The 22,815-nt window shown below is 39.2% G+C and overlaps 2 protein-coding genes across 7 annotated transcripts in view; one reads left to right on the top strand and one right to left on the bottom strand.

Moving 5' to 3' along the window:
- The window catches only part of LOC112846233 (uncharacterized), a 35,663-nt gene that overhangs the window by 5,716 nt on the left and 7,132 nt on the right, over positions 1 to 22,815 (bottom strand). The window lies entirely within an intron of this gene.
- On the top strand, positions 12,214 to 19,334 carry LOC109198769 (sterile alpha motif domain-containing protein 3-like). 6 transcript variants are annotated; one of them, XM_025905660.1, is made up of 7 exons: positions 12,214 to 12,576; positions 13,786 to 13,842; positions 14,778 to 14,872; positions 16,305 to 17,369; positions 17,463 to 17,618; positions 18,525 to 18,614; positions 18,703 to 19,334. In XM_025905660.1, the coding sequence occupies exons 4-7, from the start codon at positions 16,638 to 16,640 to the stop codon at positions 18,991 to 18,993; spliced, it is 1,269 nt and encodes a 422-aa protein (XP_025761445.1). In that variant the 5' UTR covers positions 12,214 to 12,576; positions 13,786 to 13,842; positions 14,778 to 14,872; positions 16,305 to 16,637; the 3' UTR covers positions 18,994 to 19,334. The 6 variants fall into 6 exon arrangements, with proteins under 6 accessions (XP_025761445.1, XP_025761444.1, XP_025761443.1 ...); XM_025905659.1 differs by having other exon boundaries at positions 13,786 to 13,940; XM_025905658.1 differs by having other exon boundaries at positions 12,214 to 12,585.

The following is a 22,815-nucleotide window of genomic DNA, read 5'->3' as shown; positions in this document are numbered from 1 at the left end:
TCTCCGTTAATGCTGTGAAAAGTACTTCGGCAGTATTAAAAGAGTGAATGAGTTCATGTACACGCCAAGAGTGCCCTACACGCTTGTACCTTGGAAAACGTTCGTCTTTGTGAGTATTAATGTGTTCCGAAACAACTTTTATATGTGTTTACATGGAGTTAACTGCGATGCTAATGTAACGCACGTGTTAAGCTAGGCTAACCATTAAGTTTGTCATTAAGATGTGTATTAGCTAGCAGTTTATTTTCACTTTCTGTATATTTCAGTTACAAATAAGAAATAGCAAGGAGAAGCCTTGAGAGAGATAAGGCTTTAAAGGATCTTCATTAAAAGCAAGAAAAGCAAGCGTTGTGTGGAAGATCTCGTCTATTTTGTTCGCTGGCTGTCTAGCTTCACATGGTCACGTGTCGTGAGGGCAGCACATGGTTGGTGCCTGTCCTGGTGGTAACCAACCAGAGGTGACACCAGAGGTGAAAGGAGCCACCAAGCTGAAGGAGTCCTTGGCTTGGTTAGCCCGTGAGGCAGCTGATAGGTACTGACAGGCCAAGTGGAACGTGGCTCAGCAGTGGCTGAAGCAGTGCTCTACCTGCACTGTGTATAGTGTTCCACTTGGCCTGTCGGTCAGCACTGCTGACTTCAACTGAGAACATTTTCTGGTGGTGGAAGGAATACTTAAGGACCTCCTTAATCCCACTGGCACGTCTTCCCTAGAGGAAGCAGAGTCTGCTGAGTGTAAAAGCGCTCAATTTACTGGTCGATCTACGTGCCTACCCTCACCTAGGGTCACGAGCTGTGGGTAGTGTCCTAAAGGATGAGATCACGGATGCAAGCAGCAGAGATGGGCTTCCTCCGAAGGGTGGCTGGCCTCTCCCTTAGAGATAGGGTGAGAAGTTTGGCCAACCAGAAGGCACTCAGAGTTGAGTTGCTGCTCCTCCACATCGAAAGGAGGCAGTTGAGGTTGGTTATGCATCTGACAAGAATGCCTCCTGGGCGCCTCCTGGGTGAGGTGTTCCGGGCATGTCCCACGAGGAGGAGGCCCTGAGGCAGACCCAGGACACGATGGAGAGATTATATCTCTCAGCTGGCCTGGGAACAAGTTGGTGTTCCCCTGGACAAGCTGGAGGAGGTGGCTGGGTAGAGGGAGGTCTGGGTTTCTCTGCTTAGGCTGCTGCCCTTGCGGCTTGGCCCCAGATAAGTGGAAGAAGATCGATTGATGGATAGTTCAATCAACAACAACAAACTTCATTAAATCCAGAGAAGTACTGTTTATTGCTGTGTCTGTTGGTCACATTTAGCCTAAAATGTGATAAATACATTTTAAAAAAGCAGAAAATCAAAAATCTGCTCATGCAGGGCAGCAAAGATGCAAACAACACTGCAATTTTAGAGCCACAAGATATAACAGGCCCACTGTTCATGTAGTTATAAATACTAGGGAGGACACATTTGCAACGAACAGTTAGGACAGTGAACATGAGACTTATTTTAATCAGAAAAACTAACACTCTTACAATATATAATCTTTAAAATGTTTTTATTTTTTCTTTGTGTAGATGTTCCAGTTTTAGAATTAACATATTTTTATGACTTTAAAGCCACCACTACCTTTAGTAATACCACATTTGAGAACCCACAAGAAAAATACACTGCAAGCCTCTTGACACGTCCCTTTCTTAATATGAGAAGCACTCCTGACCTCTACTCTACCCTAACCATGTATCAGAGTCAGTGAGGCAAACAAATGCAACATGTCGCAAACATGTGAAAACTCAGGTGGAGTTACAACGGAGGCAGAGCAGCAGCACAATGATGTGAATGAAGTAACTACGATAACATAGTAATCCACCAACCATCTCTGTGGAGAGAGGAACAACGTCTGTTTCCTCTTGTTGTCTGTCAAACTGTGCTTTCATAAGTAAGTGCAGAAAAAGAACTGAGAGGGTGGAGAGTGGGGGGAAGTTTCTATTAACACAGAAGCAGAACAAGATCCATCGCTGGTCTGATAGACACAAGATTAAAGAAGACACACTATTAATAATCAAACTAAAATGCTATAAATCTCTAAACTATAAACTATATATAACTAAGTATAACATAACTATAAAGTTACATACAAAACTGTATTACAACATTGCTTCTTATACTCTAAATTTTCAAGATCACCACAAAATGCTACTTGCATCGAACAATAGCAATCTTGACCCTAGTTATTAAAAGTCAGTCTTACTCTGCATTAACATTAGAAACTGTATTTAATGATCCAACTGTATGTGAGCTATGTGAAAGTAACCTCAGAGTTTAGAGTGTCTATCTATTAACATTTCAGAAGGAAACATGATTTTTTCTGAATATCCACCACCACAGATTCCTGTTTGTATATACTGTATGTACATACTGAGAATAACAGTCTGCAAAAGTGATGATAAGGTGGATAAAAATGACTTGCATGCAAGATGAAGTGGACGTCTCTTCCCCTAAAAAAGGGGTCATGGTTATGCATGGAGAGTAACAAGAAAATGTGCATGTTTTCTACAGTCTGTGCCTCTGCTTGCATGATGAGACTTTTAATGGCGTAGGTTGTGGTTTGTGTGGAGACTTAACACAGGAAGAAGTAAATTAGCCTGTCAAAACAGACAAATGATACCTTTTAAAGGCAATGTGCAAACTATCCTGACCTGCTGATCTGACTATCTTCATTTGAGGCAATCAAGGTAGAACTGTTTTATATGACAGGCTGCTTAACAGAAGGAGAGAGTCTGTGTCAGGTCATATTTTGCAGGTTAAAGTAGATGTTTGTGCAGAGCTCACCAAATTTAATGTATAAAATTAGGCCAGTTTACCACTGTGTCATGTTGTCATGGTCGGTGGGTTGGACCCGGGGTTGGGGTCTACTTGTGTGATTCCTATTTTTTCTGTGTCATGTTATATCCTTCAGCAGTCTGCATATTAAATATGCAGTTTAATTTATAAATCGCCAAATCACAAAAACAGCACCTCAATGTGCTTAATATTGTAGCGTAAAGACCCTACAATATAGATAATAATAGTTTTCCTTCTCTGGTTAAATTCTATGTGAGTCCAGGTATCTTTGTTTTGTTATATTATGCCTGTGTTATGTCTCTGTGTCCTCTTTTCAGGTTTATTTGCCTTTCTGTATATGTGTCCAGTTGGTGGTTCTGTTTCTTCCTGTTTTATTTTAGTGTCTGTTCTTCCTCGTGTCTTGTGTCTAGTTCTAATTCCTGTTTTGTCATTTGTAATTAGCCCTGGATGTACTCTAAGTTCTCAGCAGTAAAGCTCAGAACTTACAGAATTAGGAGATTACTCCTCATTTTCCAAAGAAGAAAAACAAACTCATAAGCCAACAGGGAATTCTTTTCATTAACAGTAATCAGGAAATTTGTTTAATAAGAAAAGAAAAACAAAGTCTCTTACCATGAACTTGCAGAGTGATGGTGACTGAAGGCCTTTGCTCATCATTCACCTCTGAGACTAAAGTGAAATCACCAGAATCTTGAAGAGTCAGTTTTCTCACTGTTAAAGTAAAGTCTGTGAGGTTCAGCTCTGATCTGTTCTTAAATGGAGATTTTTCAAAAACACCCACATCTTTGTCTGCAACATTTATTCCTCCATATCTCCACGTTGCCACGGTCACCCCTTCAGTTGGTAAGCCTGACGAAAGCTCCACAGTATCTCCAACTTTTTTGTGAATGACGCGTTTTCTACTGGAAGCCTCCACATCTGAAAAACATACAAACGATTGAGTATAATCCTAATTAAAGGTCAAAGGTCACAAACATGTGAGTGGGTCCAAATTGCCTGAAACCTTATTGTCGAAGTGTGATAGTTAAAGTAAAAACAACCAAATCAGAAAAAAAATAAATAAATCTCTTTACAGAATGAGAAGATCATAAGTGACATCTCTGATATGACTGACTTGGCACAACAAAAATGTAAACATAGCAAAAATATTTACACACTATCCATGATATGTTTTTAGGCGCTTCTCTGTGGACAAGCATGAATTCATAATGTTGTCATTTTCATATACATAGAACAGCAAATGAATTAAAAAAAATGAAATAAAGTATCAGGAGCTGTTTCCCAGGAATTCAAAAAATGTCTGTTAAAGATAATTGTTGATTAGTAGCGGTGAGAACAATAATAAATACTCTAGCACAACAATACTCAGAAATGGCAAAGCTGCAGCTATCTTCCATCTTCTGAAGTCACTCATGCACCAGAGTTCATGAGGCAACAAATACAACACATGTCACAAACATCTGGAAGCAAAAGGTTTACTTACAGTGGAGACAGACCCAGAGCAGCAGCACAATGCTGTGCATGAAGCTACCATAACGTCGTCCACCAACCATCGCTGGTACACAACCTCTCTTTCCTCTTCTCATCTGTCAAACTGTTTCTTTACAAGTAAGCACAGAAAAAAATAACAGAGAGTGGGGGAGGTTACCATCAAAATAGAAGCAGAAGAAGTGGTTATAACCTAGCCTGATGTACACAGATCAAAGCAATCACACACTTAATAATTCAACTATTAGACACCGAAGTCACAGTTAAATAAAATATATTTCAGAGGATTTTCTAAAACACTGTTAGGTACAGTTACAGAAAGTAGCCTAAATGTTCAAGGTAATCACTATAAAATCATATTTACATCAAACAATAGCCAGTTTTACTTTGCATTAACATTACAAACTCTGTATTTACTGTTACAAACAACTGCACCTGAACTAGAAGTAGAGGTCAGAGATTAGAATGTTTTAATATAATAACATTTCAGCAGAAAGAACATAACCACATCCTGTCATCAGATATTTTAAACAGGTGTCCTAAACTTTTTTCACTCCTGCATGTCCACAATAGAGTACAGCATGTACTGAGATAATGAAACAGAAAATGAGGGTGTTTATTGGTTTGAACTTGACTTAAACATTTAAAAAAGCAGCAGCTTTGCTCTGTCATACAAGAGGAATCATCAAGCACTGGCTGCAGCTGACACGTTTGAGGTGAATAAAGTTGCTCCCACCACAGTCACTGCTCTGTCTGTATATACTGCATGTTAATACTGAGATGCATGAAGAAATGACACAGATAAATATTAAAGAACAGTGAGATGCACAGACGGGGTGCTGCTCTCTTCAGGGGAAGCGTTTCTTCCCCTGAAGAGAGCAGCACATGATCAATCCTGTTTTTAAAGGAAAGTTTTTAAAGGAAAATCTGTAAACACACAAGCATTAAACATAAGTCATGATGCTATGTGTCAATCAGATAGCTGTGTGATGCTCACACAGCAGGTTAACATCATTGTGACTAGTGATCAATATGAAAAATGTAACAGTATTTTGGGTTAGTGATGCTAGCAGTGGTTTTATGGTTGGAAATGTTTGGTTAACAGGTCAACGCACACATATCTCACCAATTCTAACTTTGTGCCCAGTACAAATTTGTACTGACTGCATAACAATGTTCACCCACATGACTATTTTATTTCTATGCCAATAAACCGCTGATGGTTCTATTGCTCTGAAACATTGTACACCAATCCATTTGTCTCACAGGACAAAATGGCTAACTATTTTGAAATATGAAGAAGTGGAGAGAATGACACTATTTCTTTCTGCTCATACCACAAACACCCCCTTTCTCTTCTCTCTTCACACGATTTCCAACATCAATTTCAAACTGCTCTACATTAATTTAAAAATAGTCCTTGATCATTCAGCAGAATCATCTGAGTTGTTCGGATGCTTTTTTCAGGCCTTTCAGGAAAACACTTGTCGAAACCCTGAGACGTCACAGCACCATCTTTGGTTACATTTCCAAAGAAGTCATGCAATCCTGGTTTAAGTAAACTCCAGAGGACAGGACGTGATCGTCTGCTGCTGTAGGTGCATTACTTAGAGATGCACATCCCTCTTATTCACCATCAATTATGGATTTCTTTTCAGTTGAGGTTTCTTTTACAGTTAGTAACGCCCTTCAGATCACAGTTCAGTGTCACACTGCCCCCTGCTGGTACGGTTGTGCTGTCTGCTGTTACAGTGGCTCTGGTTTCAAGTTCTGTTAATAAGTAATTAAATGAACGAAAAAGTGTTGCTTCAAAGAATATGATGCAAAATAAGAAAATACAATACAAGCTTTTTGGAGTCTATCATCATAAAAAAAAGTTTAATTGGGTACATGCACATGTTGGCATTAAAGAAAATGAACTGGAAGACAGTGAGGCTGAAGAAGTTAAATGGGACAAGATGGAAGTTTGGGCGGCACTTTGGAAAATTGGAGTTTTGGAGCAGAGCAAGGCAGTTGGTAAAAACAGAAAAGGAGTCATACTCTCTAGACTAAGAATAGGTCATGATTTAAATTCTTTTTTTTTTTTTTTTTGTCTGTCCCATTTGGTTCTTTAGCCGTCAGAATTGTTGTCTGAAGACCAACAAGGATACCAAATGGATTTATTTTGCCAAATGGATCATCATGGCATTGCCGTATTGGTCCATTTGATCAAACTTTGTTGTTATTATTTACTTTATTTTCAGTTGTTACAGATGGGACAGACATGACTGGGGGATAGGAAAGGGAGAAAGAAAGAGAGGAAGGAAAAGAAAAACAGAAGGGAAAAGGGACAGTGAGAAAGGGCACTTACAAAGACAAAGAGAAAAAAAAAATCTCCTGGATCACCTGTTGAGAGAAAAAGAAGAGAAGACAAGCAAAAAAAACCAAACAAAAACAAAGCAACATACTAAACACAACACCATCACGTTAATCTAGCTAAGTGTGAACAGCAGTAAATACTAAATATTGAAAGTTGTTGTGCAGCACGCAGGACAGACAGCGCACAATGTGCTTTGAAGTAGCAGCTAAGAAAGGTGTAGTTTATGTCTACGAACAGTGAACACCTGTGTGCACACCTGTGTGGATCAACGCGCTTGTATACAAAAGGTTTCCCCATGTAACGGTCTGCTAGAGGGTGTGGAGGCCCATAGCCCCGTCCCCCAGGGCATGAAGCAGGCATGGAGGAGATCCAGGCTCCAGACATCCAGAGGCCCCAGAGTGCGAGAGCCCAAGGAGTACCACCGGAGGGGCATCCGTGCCACCCTCCTGGGAAGGGCTGAGGAGATCCCCAGACGAGGGGTCACCCAGTAGCCACGGAGCAGAAGCCAGAGGGGGCTGCACTGGCGTGCCCGCCGGCTCTGCCAGCAGCCAGCTGTGCCAGAGTGAACCGAGTTGCAGGCCCCGAGGCCGGAGGCCCGAGGGCCCCCTTTGCCCCGGAAGAGGCCTGACCGAGCGACAGGCACCAGGCCCCGCCAAGTAGCCACCGGGAGTGAGCTGGTGCATACCTGAGCGCCCAGCCCCGGACACCAAGAACCACCAATGCACCAACCCCTGAGGGCATCAGTTACCAGCAGGGAGTGTGGTGAGGGGAGATAGGCCTCCACACTTTGGAGGGCCTGGGAGTTCCCAGGGAGGTGGAAGCTAAGACCCGACCTGACATATAGACACAGACAAACAGGCACACACAGACATAAACATGCTTTCCCACCCTCATGCACACATATACAAACACTCAGCACTCACCCAACGTAGGGATAGACATACATAGACATGTACACACAATCATACTCCCCAAACATACTCTATGCCCCGGGTCCAGGTACCCTCGCCCCCAGAGGGGGAAACGGCACCCAGACCCAAGAGATGTGACCCTTTCCCCCGGGGTGGAGGCAAGCAGACCGCCCCAGGCTCCGCAGCAGCAGGGAGGCATGATTTAAATTCAACCATTAACCATTAAATTAAACTATTGAGAAACTTAAAAGATAAAATGGCAAGAAAATGAAACTGTGCAGCATGTGATGTCTGAATGTAATGATCATAGAAAAGCCAGAGAGATTTTCAAGATAAAATACAGAAACAAGATTCAACAGGAGTTAAGTTTAGGTATTTTATTGCAGAGGGTACGCATGATGGGATTACAGTACTTCTGAAAATGTTTTAAGCTAAAGAGAAAATCTAAATTGAGTCTATGGATAAAATGTAATACACATTGCTGGAACCTCACCACGTGACACAGGCGGAAGTAAACAAAGGAAAGGCTCCATTACTGTTACTGCCCCACGTGTGTTGTTGTGTGTGAGCTGTCGCAGTAACAATGCCTTCAGTTCAGTATCTGAGAGAGTTTATCGACGAGCGACTAACTGCTGCTGCTGAACAAATATTCTAGGAGTTTGAAAAAACGATCGTCCAGTACGAGGAAGAGATCAACCGTCGGCGCAGACTGCTGGATATCACCTTTAAACCCGAAATAAAGCTGCACAGGACAGACATCCCACAGCAGCCTGTCTGTAAGGAGAAGGAGGTTCTCCCTGAGCAGCAGCTCTGGAACCAGGAGAGGAGCTCCAGTCTTAACCAGGAGGAACCAGAACCTCCACAGATTAAAGAGGAACAAGGGGAACTGTGCAGTCAGGAGGTGGAGCAGCTGGGACTGAAGGAGGAAACTGATACCTTTATGGTAACTGCTGCTGAGGAAGGAGACCACAGTGAACCAGAAGCAGGCAGAGAGCAGCTCCTCGCTCACAGCTCTGCTGTAGCTGATAGTCAAGATCCAGGAGGAAACAAGAACTTGGATTCAAGATCAAGTAGAAAAAGACACAGAAAATCCCACTATGTCAGAGAGTGTGTGTAACTTTGATAAAAGTAGTAAGTCTTTAAAATTTGATGTTTTGGAAAAGCTTTTAAGTTTAATTATCTAATGAAGAGACATTATACAATTGGGGTGGCTGTGGCTCAGGTGGTAGAGCAGATCAGCTACTGATTGGAAGGTCTGTATGTCAAATATCCTCGGACAAGATACTAACCCCAAGTTGCCCTCCGATGCGTTCATTGGAGTGTGAATGTGTGTGAATGTTTGCACTTGTGTTTAGAACTGCTTGTATGAGTGGGTGTGAATGGGTGAATAATGCATGTTGTATACAGCGCTTTGAGTACTCCGAGAGAGTAGAAAGGCACTATATAAGAATCAGTCCATTTACATAAGGCTGGTGTTTGTAGTTGGGGGGCAGATTTCTTGTGCAATGAGAAGTCCTCATGCTGATTGCATTGTGAAGTTGAGTACGATCACCTCCAGCCTAATAGGTGGTGGTGACTCCGTAAAACTCATTTAAAAACACACCTTTTCTCTTTGGCGTTTAACCCAGTGTGAGTTGTCATCTGTGTTAAACTTCTTATCCTTTGTGTGACCCTTGTATTCTTGTTCTGTTATTTTTTTCTTTTTCTTTTTGTACAACACTTTGGTCAGCTGTTATTTTGTTTTAAAGTGCTTTAGAAATTAAGTGAAAGTTTGTCTGCATCATAGTTTTTTAGGCCTGCCACTTCTTTTATTCTCAGCTTGTCAGCTCATTTCCTTATTTATTTTTTAAAGACATGCTGCACACCATGCTGAGAAACACCAAGTGTTCCATTCACTAACTTAGACCACATTTTTAAAAACTGTACATACTGTATATTCTATTTATTTATTATTTTACTCCTATTGCCTGTTCTTATTGTCTTTATCTTCAACGTATGCTGCTCGGTTGCTTGTTAATTGCCCCTTGGGGATAAATAAAGTCTTCTGATTCTGATCTGATTCTGATCCTCATTTTAGGTTTGACAGCATTTCTAGTAGATATTGGCAGATGAGTTAAGGATGAATTTAGGCTGTGTATCATCTCTGTGGGCGTGTCCTGGTTCACCTTAGATTCCCAGATTACATGCGATCAAGTAGTACTCAATGTTGAGGAAGTATTAAGTGTTAAGGAAAGGTGCAGTAATACTACACAGCTGTGAACAACACATATTTCAAAATAAAACTCAATAAAACAGCATTATTAAAATTCATTGTGCTCATATGTAAATTAAACAGATTAATCAATTAATTAATGCATTTATTAAAGAGAGTGTTACTGGACTAATAACATAACACTGTTATGTTTGCACACTTTGCGGTTTCAAATACTGATCTGAAAAATGGTCACCCATCACATGTTGGAAAGTACAAAACTTTTCCTTCTCATAAAAAAAGAAGAAGAAGTACAAAAACCCTCCAAAACAGTTAGTCTACATGACGAATAGGTGACCCAGGTCAATATTAACTCAGGAAAGGACTCTGGGTTTAACATTTTAACATTAGTGGGCCTATTAAGAGGAATATCAGGAATTTGCAGCTTAAAAGTTTACCAGGAAGCAACCAGTGTTGGAAAGGTTACTTTAAAATGTATTCCACTACAGATTACAGAATGCATGCCCCAAAATGTATTTTGTAACGTTACTCAATGAGAGTAACGTATTCTGAGTATTTTGGATTACATAACATATTATCAAGCTTTTTACAACTACATGAATGTACTATTGCTGTGTGATTTATTACTATTCATGAAGGTTACTCGCCATACCAATACCAACTAGATTTTAAATAAAATGGTAAATGGTAAATGGCCTGTATTTATATAGCGCTTTACTAGTCCCTAAGGACCCCAAAGCGCTTTACACATCCAGTCATCCACCCATTCATGCACACATTCACACACTGAGTAACAGTAGGGTGGACATTAGGTAAGGCTGCACTTTTTGCAGTGATCTCATATAGAAAACTATTCCGCGCATATATAAAACAGGTCCGCGGCTCCGAACCGTAGTAAAGGGACCTCTGGCTAATACGTCGGGTTCGTGTCGGGCTCGTAGCTGAAAACTAACTTTACTTTGTTGTCTGGGTCAACTTTGCTAACGAGAGACAGAGAGAGGTGTTGAAAGGCTGCTCCAACCTAACTTATTGTTTCAGAGGAAAACACAATCACAGTGTACAGTCGAGTCTTAATAGCTTACTTACAACTGGGCTCATCAGGCACTCTTTTTGGCTGCAGTGGTTATTATTATATTTACATGGTCCCATCTGTTTCTGCTCGGTGACAACTTGTACTTTCCGACTCTCCTTTTTCTCCCTCCCTCGCTCACAGTCACATAACGGGTGTGGCAGTTTATGCTCCCTGCAGCAGGGACTACACTGCCCATGAGGCTACATTCTTTAGGGCTGTGCCTGTAACACTCTGCCTATTGCCTTCATAATAACTCCTTTTTTGAATGATAATTTTTAAAAATATTTCTTCACATCATTATGTGGGCCGCAGTAGGGGTGACATTGAGACACAGGCACTAGAGCCTCTTAATGCGTGTTCTGTTTGGGGTTCCACCAGTGTGGAATTACCAGAAATAAAGAGGGCATAGCCTAATATACGAAACAGGAAAATACCACCGTGTAATCTATTTATTTCAACAAAGTAACAAAGCAAAAATATAAATGTGCCTGTTCGATGACTTTGTTTAAAAGTCAAATTATGTAAATCAAATGTTATTTAACTAGTGTGTTGTGCCAAGTTTGGTGGTGTTTTAGTACTTTGTTGTGTTTCTCCACATAAAATGAACTTGTCTTTTTGTGTATGTATGTGTCTTTTCAGCATCAGTCACTACTGAAACAGCAGCAGAGATCCAACCACAGCAGATAAGTCTCCAGCACGAGGATGAAGATCAGCTGGAGTGTAAAATGTGTTCTCTAAGGGTAAAAGAAATAGCGCACCTGCAGGGAGAAAACCAAAAACTGAAACATGAACTACCCAAAAAGAAATTAGACAAGGACTTCCTGAAAGACAACAACTCCAAAGTGAAGTTCTACACAGGGCTGCCATATTTTGCTTAACTAATGGGGGTGCTACAACAAATTAGCCCCAGTTTACCAGATACTGACAGAAGAATTTCTCATGTTTAGATGCTCTTGTTGACTCTCATACGTTTAAGACTAAACCTACCACTGGAAACATGTTGCACACCTCTTTGATATTAGCTGGACAACTACATCCACTGTGTTTAACATTACTGTAAATGTACTGTACGCTCACCTCAGCCCATTGGTGCACTGGCCTGGAAGACATTGCACACAGGCCAGTATGCCACACCAGTATGTTGAGATGTTTGGTGACCATGTGACAGTTATAACTGACTGTTTTGAACTTTTCCTAGAGAGAGCACAAAATGTACGCGCTAAGGCAGAGACATACTCCACATACAAAAGTAGGCACACAATGACATATCTCACAGGCATCACACCACAAGGGACCATCTCTTTCATTTCTAAAGGATGGGGAGGGTGCACTCTAAAAAATATTCGTTGTGTTTGTCGGTAGAACTTAACAAAAAACCACTTTTCTGCTAAAAAAAGTAAGTTGTCTACATGTACACGTTTCAGTGAGTTGACTAATCAATGTTAAAAGTCAGTGCAACACAAAAATTAAAAAACAGCTCCTTAACTTAAATGTTTGAGTATATTGAATAAAATACTTTTGTCATCAATCAACAACAGAAAATATTAAGTTTGTGTAACATGTAAAAATGAGTTTCAACATCCTTCCTGTTTGAATTGAGACCGTTCAGACCGCAGAGGGCAACCCCGTAGCATATGTTCGTATCGTGCACAACAGTTTCTGGATTCTTGTGGCCTCGTGGGAGAAGAGGTGTGTTTGCCCTTGACTGTGTTCGGTGAATTAAGTAAGTACTGAATTTTAAATGGATGAATTAAAAGTTATATTTGTACACTTTAAAATGTCATCTTTAAAAAACTGAAATTTGATGGTTTTAATCGTAATTTAGCAGAGTAGAGTTGTTGTTGTTTTAAGTTTAGCTAGCCGTTTCTTTTAGCTAGCAAACGTTCCTCACAAATAAAAGAGTACAGATACAATTAAAATATGTGACTTGTCAGGGTACATTTGGTTAGCTGATAGACCATGCCGACAGCAGAGCATGTTCAATTTGAACCCGTATATGTTCAAATTAACCAGTCAGCAGCTGTCTGCATTTTTATCATGGTGTCAGAGTAAATTCGTGTTTCCACAAGATGGTCTCGGGTGAGGTAACTAATTACTGACAGAGTAAAATGTGGTGAATTTATCCTTGACTAAAAGTATTTATATCAATTGTGCTGATGTTCTAAGCTCGACTGGGAACTCTGCCTGAGGTTAAAGTTGGTTGACCTAGCAAAAAACCCCCCAAAATAATATTTTGTGTTTGTGTGCATACGACTTGCGTTTGCTTTCTGTAATTGTAAGCATAATGTAAAGTGTGGGATTGTGGCATGTCCACAGTGGTATTTAAATAGTTTAAAAGAAATTTCTCTTACACATTTGGATTTGACACCTTATTACAAGTTTAAACTGAAGTCTGTAGATGTACATTTTAAAATTCAATTTTGTTCAGTCTTTATGATTAATTTTTTTCAGTGTTGCATTGTAGTGTTTTAGAGAAGGTTTATACTTAAAATAGCTTGTTAACTCAAAAGCTTCAATAATTCTTTGCATTACAAAAGCTTGCAGTAAATTTCAAAATGCATTGGACTTGCAAAAATTGCAAATTTGAAACATCAAGAAGGAGTGAGCTCTTAAAGCATTACAGGCTTAGACATAGCCATGGTGGACTGTTTATGCCTTGCCTATACTGGGATTGTTACTGCTCATTTAAAACATGGAGTAGCCTCCGAAGCCATTTATCAAGAAGCCATTCATCCTCTGATATAGTGACATTTTCAGAGGTCTTATCTTTCAAATGTCCATGTTGCTCTTTAAGGACATTTTCGACTGAAAGGGAATATTTTAAGCATATTGGGCACCATTTAAAAAAACTGGAAACTGTTGCTTGTGTTTTTGAAAACTGTAACTTCAGAACAAATGTTCATGGAACATATGCTTCTCATAGGAACCGAAAACACACTCCTCACTCATTGGATGACTTCAAGCCTGAGCTGATACAGAGGTGTGTCAATCGTTTGAATACAGGAGATGATCCTCTTGAGGAACATATTGAAAATCCATTGAGTGAAGATGAAGCAAATGCAGAGGATGAAGAAATTGGTGAATTGCCTAATTTAATTGAGAAACATTTAGCCCACCTACTACTAAAATTGGAAAGTATATACAATGTACCTCGCAGGTGTATTGATGAATTAGTTGAACAGTTACAATTCATTTCTTCCTCTGCTTCAGGTCCTATTCTAAAACAGATTTTACAGTTAAGCCTAAAAAAGCATAATTGTGCTGTTGATGATTTAGTGATTTCAGATATGGTGGCAGACCTCTGTCAGTGCAACCCAATCACATTGGCTTTTGGAAATAAAGGTCCTCTTTCTACCTCTTACAAAAGAAGCAAATATTTCAAGGAGCATTTTTGTTTGGTGGAACCCACTGAGTATTTGCTTAGTGTTGGGGACCGGAGAAGTTTCCAGTATGTACCTGTTTTAAAGTCCCTGAATGAAGTCTTGAAAAAAAAGGAGATCCAAGATTTCCTCACACAGGCCTCTGAAACAGATACTAGCTCTGAAACACAATACACCTCATTTCGTCATGGCACTAATTTTAAAAACAATAAATTGTTATCAGAAGAGAGTCCAGCCATTTCCCTCATTTTGTATGTGGATGAGTTTGAAGTGTGTAATCCACTTGGCACCTCAAGAAAAAAGCACAAAATTACAGCAGTATATTGGGTTTTAGCTAATGTACCACCATTGCTCAGGTCCTCACTGACATCAATCTACCTAGCCATTCTATGCAAATCTGATGATATAAAACAATTTGGTTACAGTGCTGTCTTTGAGCCACTGTTGAAAGATCTTGCATGCCTAGAAGAAGAAGGACTTTACATTCCCTCATTAGGCATATGTGTCAAAGGAACTGTGTTTTGTGTTGTTGCAGACAACCTTGGTGCACACTCTCTTGGAGGATTTGTGGAGAGTTTCTCAAGTGCGTATGTCTGCAGGTTTTGTCTTGGAGAACGGTCCCAAATCCAAGTAAGTGATGTTCGAAGTGGAGCATTTAGTCAAAGAACAGTACAAGAACACAGGGTACATGTTGACACTGTAAAAGGAGATAAAAATGAGTCTCACTGTTATGGAGTAAAAAAACTGTGCCCACTGACCGAAAACCTAAAACATTTTGATGTTTTATCTGGCTATCCACCGGATTTGCTACATGATCTCTTTGAAGGTATTGTACCTTTGGAATTAGCACTTTGCCTTAGTACCTTAATCAAGGGAAAGTGTTTTACTCTAGACGAACTCAACAAATCAATTAAACAGTTTCCATACAGATGGGCTGATAAAACTGATGCACCACAACCAGTTCCATTGAATTTTGCAACAAAAAAAACAGTTGGAGGGAATGCGCATGAAAACTGGGCTTTGCTTCGCCTCCTTCCCCTTATAGTTGGGGAAAGAATACCAGAGAGTGAGCCAGCATGGGTGCTGCTTCTCAACCTTAAGGATATAGTTGAACTTGTCCTTTCATCTGTTCATACAGATTCAACAATTTGTTTTCTTGACAGCAAGATTTTTGAGCATCGGCAAAGATTTCAGGAAGTTTTCCCACAGGAAAGACTGATACCAAAACATCATTTCCTAGAGCACTATCCACAACTCATAAAAGCTTTTGGTCCACTTGTTTTTCTGTGGACTATGCGTTTTGAAGCCAAGCACAGCTTTTTTAAGCGTGTGGTGAGACATACCCACTGTTTTCGAAACATTCTGTTGTCTTTATCAGTGAAGCATCAGTTAATGATTGCCTACCATCTACATGGAAATCAAACAGCCCAGCCCTCTTTACAGGCAACAAAACTATTAACTGTGAATTTGACTGTGCTAAGAGAAGACATTAGGAAAGCAGTGGAAAATAAGTTCCCTGGGGAGTCAAATGTCCAGATGGCAAATACTGTGTCTTACAGTGGCACCAGTTACACCACTGGAATGATCCTGGCACATGGATCAACAGGTGGTCTGCCAGAATTTGTGGAACTGACTCAGATGGTTGTAGTTAATGGAAATGTTGGCTTCATTGTGAAATGCTTAAATGCATGGTATTCTGAACATTTCAGGAGCTTTGAGCTTGAAAACACAAGAAGTGTTAAAGTTATTGAGCCCAGTGATCTGTCTGATATCATCCCACTGGCAGCATACACTGTAGCAGGGAAGCGTATGGTGACCCTAAAGCACCACATCTATGTGCCGTAGAAGGCACAGTAGCCATTTCAATACAGTATTGTCAAAGCTGCTTTGTCTTCCTTATTTTAGTTTTTCACTATAGCTCAAATGGTATAATTTTGTGGATAGTAATGTTCAATCAATAATTAGACATTTAGTAGTACAACTACCTTGCTCTGCCTCAAGTCTGTTGCTCTGCCTGAAGTCTCAAATTCTGTTTCGTTTTTTGTTTTCCTTTTTTATGTAGGTATCTCAATGTCTCATCCTGCTAAACTTCGGATCATACTCAAAGACCATAACATTCGAAAATTGGACTTACCACATGGAATCCCTGGAACAGTGGAGGAACTTGAATCTATTGTGAAAGACACTTTTGAGGTTGATGGAAAGTTTACTTTGCACTATAAGGATGCTGACTTTGGAGAAGAATATTTTTCTCTGACATCAACAGGTGATATCAAGGACAAGGACACACTCAAGGTGGTTCAGATTATTGAACCCCCCCACAGTTACTCTGACATTTAGTGATGTAGACAGTTCCTTTATATCTGCATCAGAGACCTTGGTCAATGCTTCAGCAATGTCAGAGACTTCCAGTGTGTCCTGTGGCACCAGTTGCTCATCTGGATCTCAGGATACAGTAATTCTTTCCTCACCTGAACATCTGAGTCAGCGTTTACAGCGCTGGCCTACCAGTTTTTCTGTTCCTCGCTTTGCTTATGACACTGAGCTTTTACTTGCTTCAGGAAATGAAGCTTTCAAAAAGGATGGAACTAAACTCAACTTTATTCCAGTTCTTCCAGATATCCTTGAGAAATTGGCTGAAACGATCTTTCAGTATGTTGCCTACCCAACATCTGCACAGTTAGCAGATGTAGCTGAAGCACTTGTTCGACAGCATCCATGCCTTAAAGAACCAGGATCCTATAATGGATGCTATGGATGGCAACAAAGACTAAAATATAAAATGGGCAATTACAGAAGTAAACTCAGAGGGCTTGGGTGCCTTGAGCTGGATGTGAACTCTCTCAAAAGAAAGCAAGCACATGAGAAGACACCTTCAAAGAATCTTAAAAAGCCAAGAAAGGCTGAGGTGAACTATTTGCCACCTAACCCACAAGGAGAAACAGAGGAAAGTTTGGAAAAGGAAAGATTGCAACTTCTTGATGAAGTGAAGAAGAGGAACAACTATCGGATCATCAGTGAAAAAATGGCCAAAACATTCTCGAGTCGCAGACAGGAAGTTGTTAATCTGGCACCACCTGTCAGTGACTTCAAAAGTAGATGGCCTGCACTTTTTGATGCAACACAGGTGATTTTATTAAATAATTTAGAGTATAACTTGTAATTGGGAAATTGTGTATTACATTATCATGTTGTACTGATTGTCTTTTTTTTTTTTTAGATAAATGACGAGTTCCAAAGGATCACCACTGTTAACTTGGAAACAACATTCATGGCAAAACTGGACCAGTATTCCGCAAGAATAATGTCCCTGGCCTCTTCAAAAGCAGGTGCTGCAAAAATTAAGATCGAGCGCATCAGGAACATGCTGCAAGAGGTAAGAATCAAAAAAGTGAATATAACTGATAATCTTACACAACAAAAGTTAATTATCTAATTCATTATCTTAGGAGCATTGTTGGCTATCTTTTATTGAAGAGTGAATAAGTGAAAATCGGAGGTGGACAGAGTAAAAATTTGCTAAAATGCACATCACTCAAAACATGCTTTTTATTTTTTATTTTTGTTGTTTTTTGGGTTGTCCAAGTCAAGATTATAGTGATGTACTTGTAACTTAATGGTTAACTGAGCTTTGAGAGAAAAAATAAAACTTGCACCTCATAAGTGTGTTAAAAGGCCTTTAATATAACTTTTGGTCACATTATTGCAAACTGAGGTTGGTAAATTTAAATAGGTACTTTTCATGTAAGGTGACTTGGTAACTTGAGAATACATTAATGTAAGTATTGGTCATGTTGCAGATAACCTGAGGAGACTAACCTGAGTTAATAATTTGGAGTGTTACAAGTATCTTCATCAACTGCACAATGAATGTTTATGAGGAAGACAAGTTACACAAACACATTAAAGAGGGTGGATAGGAGCTTTTATTGCTTTATCACATCATTGCAAGACTCGTCCACAGGTACTTTTGCACATATTTTACATCTAACAATTATAGTTTAATCCTTAGAACACAACTCAACAAAAACAGTTTAAAATAGTCTCTACATTTAGGTTACATTTACTTTACTCACCTTATCCTACTGCTAGCAAAGGGTGCATTTAAAGCAGCATTTAAAACAGTTTAAATTGTAGTTACAAAGATGAAATCTTTAATTCTTTTAAAAACATATTTAAAATCAATATTTGGCACAATGCAAGTCACATAAATGTAACAGTTTTGACTTTTCACCTAATAAACTGTAAGTTTAAGTTTTGTTTTGCTTTTTTTATTCTCCAGAGTTCGGTGGAAATAAAGAGAGAGGTCGCAATCCGTTGCCTGATGGTGTATCTGAAAGAGAAAGAAGAGGATCTCTTCAGAGAACAGCTGGTAGGTGAATCTCGCATTCTTTTGTGTTTTATTTTTAAATGGCACATAAAATACTGACATGTTTCCATTTAACCTACTTACTTGCCAGGATGGTGAAGAACAGTTCCCAGAAGAAGTGGTAAAGATTGTAGTCACCAGACGTGCAGCAGTGTCTCTCCCAGCCATCGCTAAAATTGTGATTGAAGGAACAGCAGTCCTGGAAGACCTTGATGTGCCCAGAGCGTGTGCCTTAATGATGGGGCTTATATACGCTCTCAATCTGAGCTACCCAAAACAAGTAAAGAACACTCTAGAGGTATTCCAGAAGGTATTTCTGGAACTTGATGGGCTTAAAGCCAGTCCACGGGTAATGTCTCTTAAGTGCAAACTTCTGTTGTGAAACGAATGTGAATTGGAGTGTAGCATTCCGATGTGCCTCTTACGTTTTTGTATCCAGTCCTACATGAATGTAGTTTTGAGAGAAGTTCGTATTACATATAACCTTAGCTTTGGATTGTTCCATTGTTGAACATTAAAATCTTTTTTCATTTCCTTGATTCTGTGACAAGTTGACTAAGTTGATACCAATTTAAGTTAATGTTAATGTACATGAAGAACTTTTTTTTGCTTAGTCATTTATAATTAAAGGGCTGCGTAATGTTTCATTTATGTTGTATTGACACAGAAGTGTATTACTTTGAAAAAGTTTTGTAATAAAATAATAAATTGGAATAAGTGAAATGGCTTTGTGTGATTTTAGAAAAGTTACTATAGAAACCTAAACTAATTGGCATGGATAATTGTGAGTATGATATTTGTAAAAAAGTTAGTTGGTGTAACTCAACTAATGTAATTTCTCAACTTAATATTACCAGAAATTTTAAGGTTGTATAAACTTAAAATATTAGGTTGTATAAACGTAAAATATTAGGTTGTATAAACGTAAAATATTAGGTTGTATAAACTTAATTATGCTTTTGGAGGTCAAAGTAAATCATGTTGGTTTGTTAAACAAATTGAGTTAGCCAAACCTAAAAATTACTTGCTGGATTTACTTAATAATATGCAAAATTTGTAACTTAAAAAGCTGAGTGGAAATTGCTGCCTCAATTTTTTAAGTTGAGGCAACAAAATATTTTTTAGAGTGTGTACCAGTAATAAACGTATAGCTGAAACATCTGGCTTTCTACAGAAGCTAAAACCTGGGGACATAGTGCTTGCAGACCGGGGTTTTGATATTAAGGAAAGTGTTGCCTTAATGGGTACCATTTTAAAAATCCCAGGATTTACCCGGGGTCGTAGTCAGCTACAAACAAAAGATGTGGAAGAGACATGAAAACTTGCACATGTCAGGATCCATGTTGAACGAGTTAAAGGTTGTCTACGCTCAAAGTACACCATACTGAATGACACTATACGTCTAGGTTTAGTGGTGCCGTGTGAAGGTGAAAAAATGACTTTGCTGGATAAGATAGTCGCTGTTTCATGTGCTCTCACAAATATGTGCCCAAGTGTTTTATTGAAGCAATCAAGTGATGAATAACTGCTTTCCAGTATGTTGTTTTGCAATGTTTTTTTTGTTTATTTTGCAGTGTTGATTTGTTTTTCACCGAAGCAGCTAATAAAGCACAATGGAATACAATTTTGCCTCTTTCTTGTAAGATTCTATAATAAAATGAAACAATAATGCCAGGTATAAAAAAATACAATAAATGGAATGAATTATGAAACACTTATTTTATGTCTATTGAATCTGAAAATGTTATACTACAACCTGAAAAGACGAATAGATTGCGTTGGCCTGTACAGGAGAAAACATTTTAACGACAGCTGTAAAATGAAATAGTCCATCCATCCATCCATCCATTCACTTCCGCTTATCCTTTTCGGGGTCGCGGCGGGCGTTGGAGCCTATCCCAGCTGTCATAGGGCGAGAGGCGGGGTACACCCTGGACAGGTCGCCAGTCTGTCGCAGGGCCAACACACAGGGACAAACAACCATTCACACTCACATTCACTCACACATTCACACCTAGTGACAATTTGGATTTTCCAATTAACCTATTTTCTGAAATAGTCCAAATCAGAAAATAGATACAGCAAAGTAAACTGGACCTGGGCTTGTTGCAGGGATCTGAAGTTACTAAACACTCACACTTAGGACCATATAATTATAAATACGAGGGTGATGAAAGTCAGGCAGTACGCTAACGTCTTTGGCCCTCTCTGTATGCTCGTATGGGTCTAACCCTTTCACTCCTTTGATTTTTTTCCTTTTACCTTTTCTTTGCTTTTTCGTCAAGTCTGTCTTTGTATGGAGCTGCTGTGTTCTCCGTCCTTTTGTACATAACATTTTTGGGGCAAATAAAATGCAAGTAGGGATTAAAACCGCAGAATTAATGATTACCGGTGCTGGAAATGCTAACGCTTGATTCAGTGTTTTGATTTTGCTGCCAATCGTACCTACAATGCAACGCGCGCAAGTCACGTGGTCTGTCGATCTCTATTCTGAATGCCACCTTTTTAAACAGTAACTGTAATGGAATACAGATACTCATATTTTGTATTTTAAATACGTAACGCTGGGACATGTATTGCGTTACTTCCCAACACTGGAAGCAACAATAGGAATCAATCATGAACCCATTTTTTCACCGTGCAGATTGCATTCTGGAGTCTCGTACGATCAACTCAGCCCAATAAGTGACAGTGACAAACCAACTTCTTGGATTTAACTACAGAAGAAGAAGAAAAAGAAGAAAAACTGTAAATGCTGTAGTTCTTGTCTCAGCGCCCTCTGCTGGATCAGCAATTATCATATAAACATGAATAAAAAGAAAACCCATCTGTTTGAAAGCAACAAATGTCAGCACACACTTTTTGTCATGCCTGAATGGCAACGTTAATTACATTAAGACTGACAGCAAAGTAAGTTATTTGCTGTACTGTTCCAAAGTCTTGAGCCACCTCTCATTTGTGTGTCATGATAAGAAAAGTAGAAATAGGTGAAGCGATTTATTTAAACATGTTCAAACATACAAAGAAATAGTGTATATAAGACAAAAACAAAGCATTTTTTTAACATTTACATTTTTATTGGATTTTCAATTTTGGATGGTTTTGACTAAGCAATACTACTTTAGCCCAGAACAGATGAACAGCAGATATATATATATATATAATGCAGAAACGTTCCTAATTCTAATTTACATTTCCACCATATGTTGTCCTTCATCAGTTACATTCTATATAATCGCACAGGGGTATGATAGTATCTGAGTATGATATTGTGTTGTGTAAACTTCTCTTTCCTCTATAACAGGAGCTGGGAGCCAGGTCTTTCGTGCTGAAACATACATGTGTGTCCTTTCAATAAAAGCTTTCCAGCATAAACTATCACAGTGTGTCAGGTCAATTTCAACACTGCCAGCCACTTTTCTTATCCCATGTTTATCCCGAGGTCTTTTTGCCACAATTTAATACTAGTGGATTCGTCACCAGTTAAAAGTTTTGTTAATTTATAAAAATGTTATTGTGGTAATTTCTGGTAGTCTAAAATGGGATTTTCTAGGCAAATTTGGGCACTGTTTCTGATTTGTAAATATTTCAAGTGTCGTTTACCCTCTAATTAATATTTACTCGTTAATTCTTCATGAGATTAAAATTGTCAATTTTCATATAAGTCTCTAATGGTAGATATACCACTTGACTGCCACTGCTTTCAATATAATGGTGTTTTTCCAATAAAAATGGTGGGATTCAACCACACAGGGGGCATACCTCTGTGAGTGGTCGCCTCAAGGTGCTTTATATTGTACAGTAGATCCTACCTACAATAATAGATACAGAGAAAAACCCGAGATCATATATGACCCCCTATGAGCAAGCACTTTGGCGACAGTGGGAAGGAAAAACTCTGTTTTAACAGGAAGAAACCTCCGGCAGAACCAGGCTCAGGGAGGGGCGGGGCCATCTGCTGCGACAGGTTGGGGTATGTTGTGCTATCATTTGACACAATTTCACCTTTGGGCTAAATGGTACGCATCATTCGCTCTCAATATCCATTCTATCTGGTCTTGTATGTAATTGTTTCCAATATTTAGCTAGTTTAGTCATTTCAAATTCATACAGCATTGGCTCTGATTAACAAAATTAATCTCCTCTACCATGTAAACATAGCGCAATGGTGCCATTGGCATGGCCTTGGATTTGCTCCAGTTGA

This window comes from Oreochromis niloticus, linkage group LG3 (genome assembly GCF_001858045.2).
Source record: "Oreochromis niloticus isolate F11D_XX linkage group LG3, O_niloticus_UMD_NMBU, whole genome shotgun sequence".
Classification (NCBI taxonomy): Eukaryota; Metazoa; Chordata; class Actinopteri; order Cichliformes; family Cichlidae; genus Oreochromis; species Oreochromis niloticus.
The sequence above is the reverse complement of the archived record's forward strand: the minus strand, read 5'-3'. Positions and strand labels throughout refer to the sequence as shown.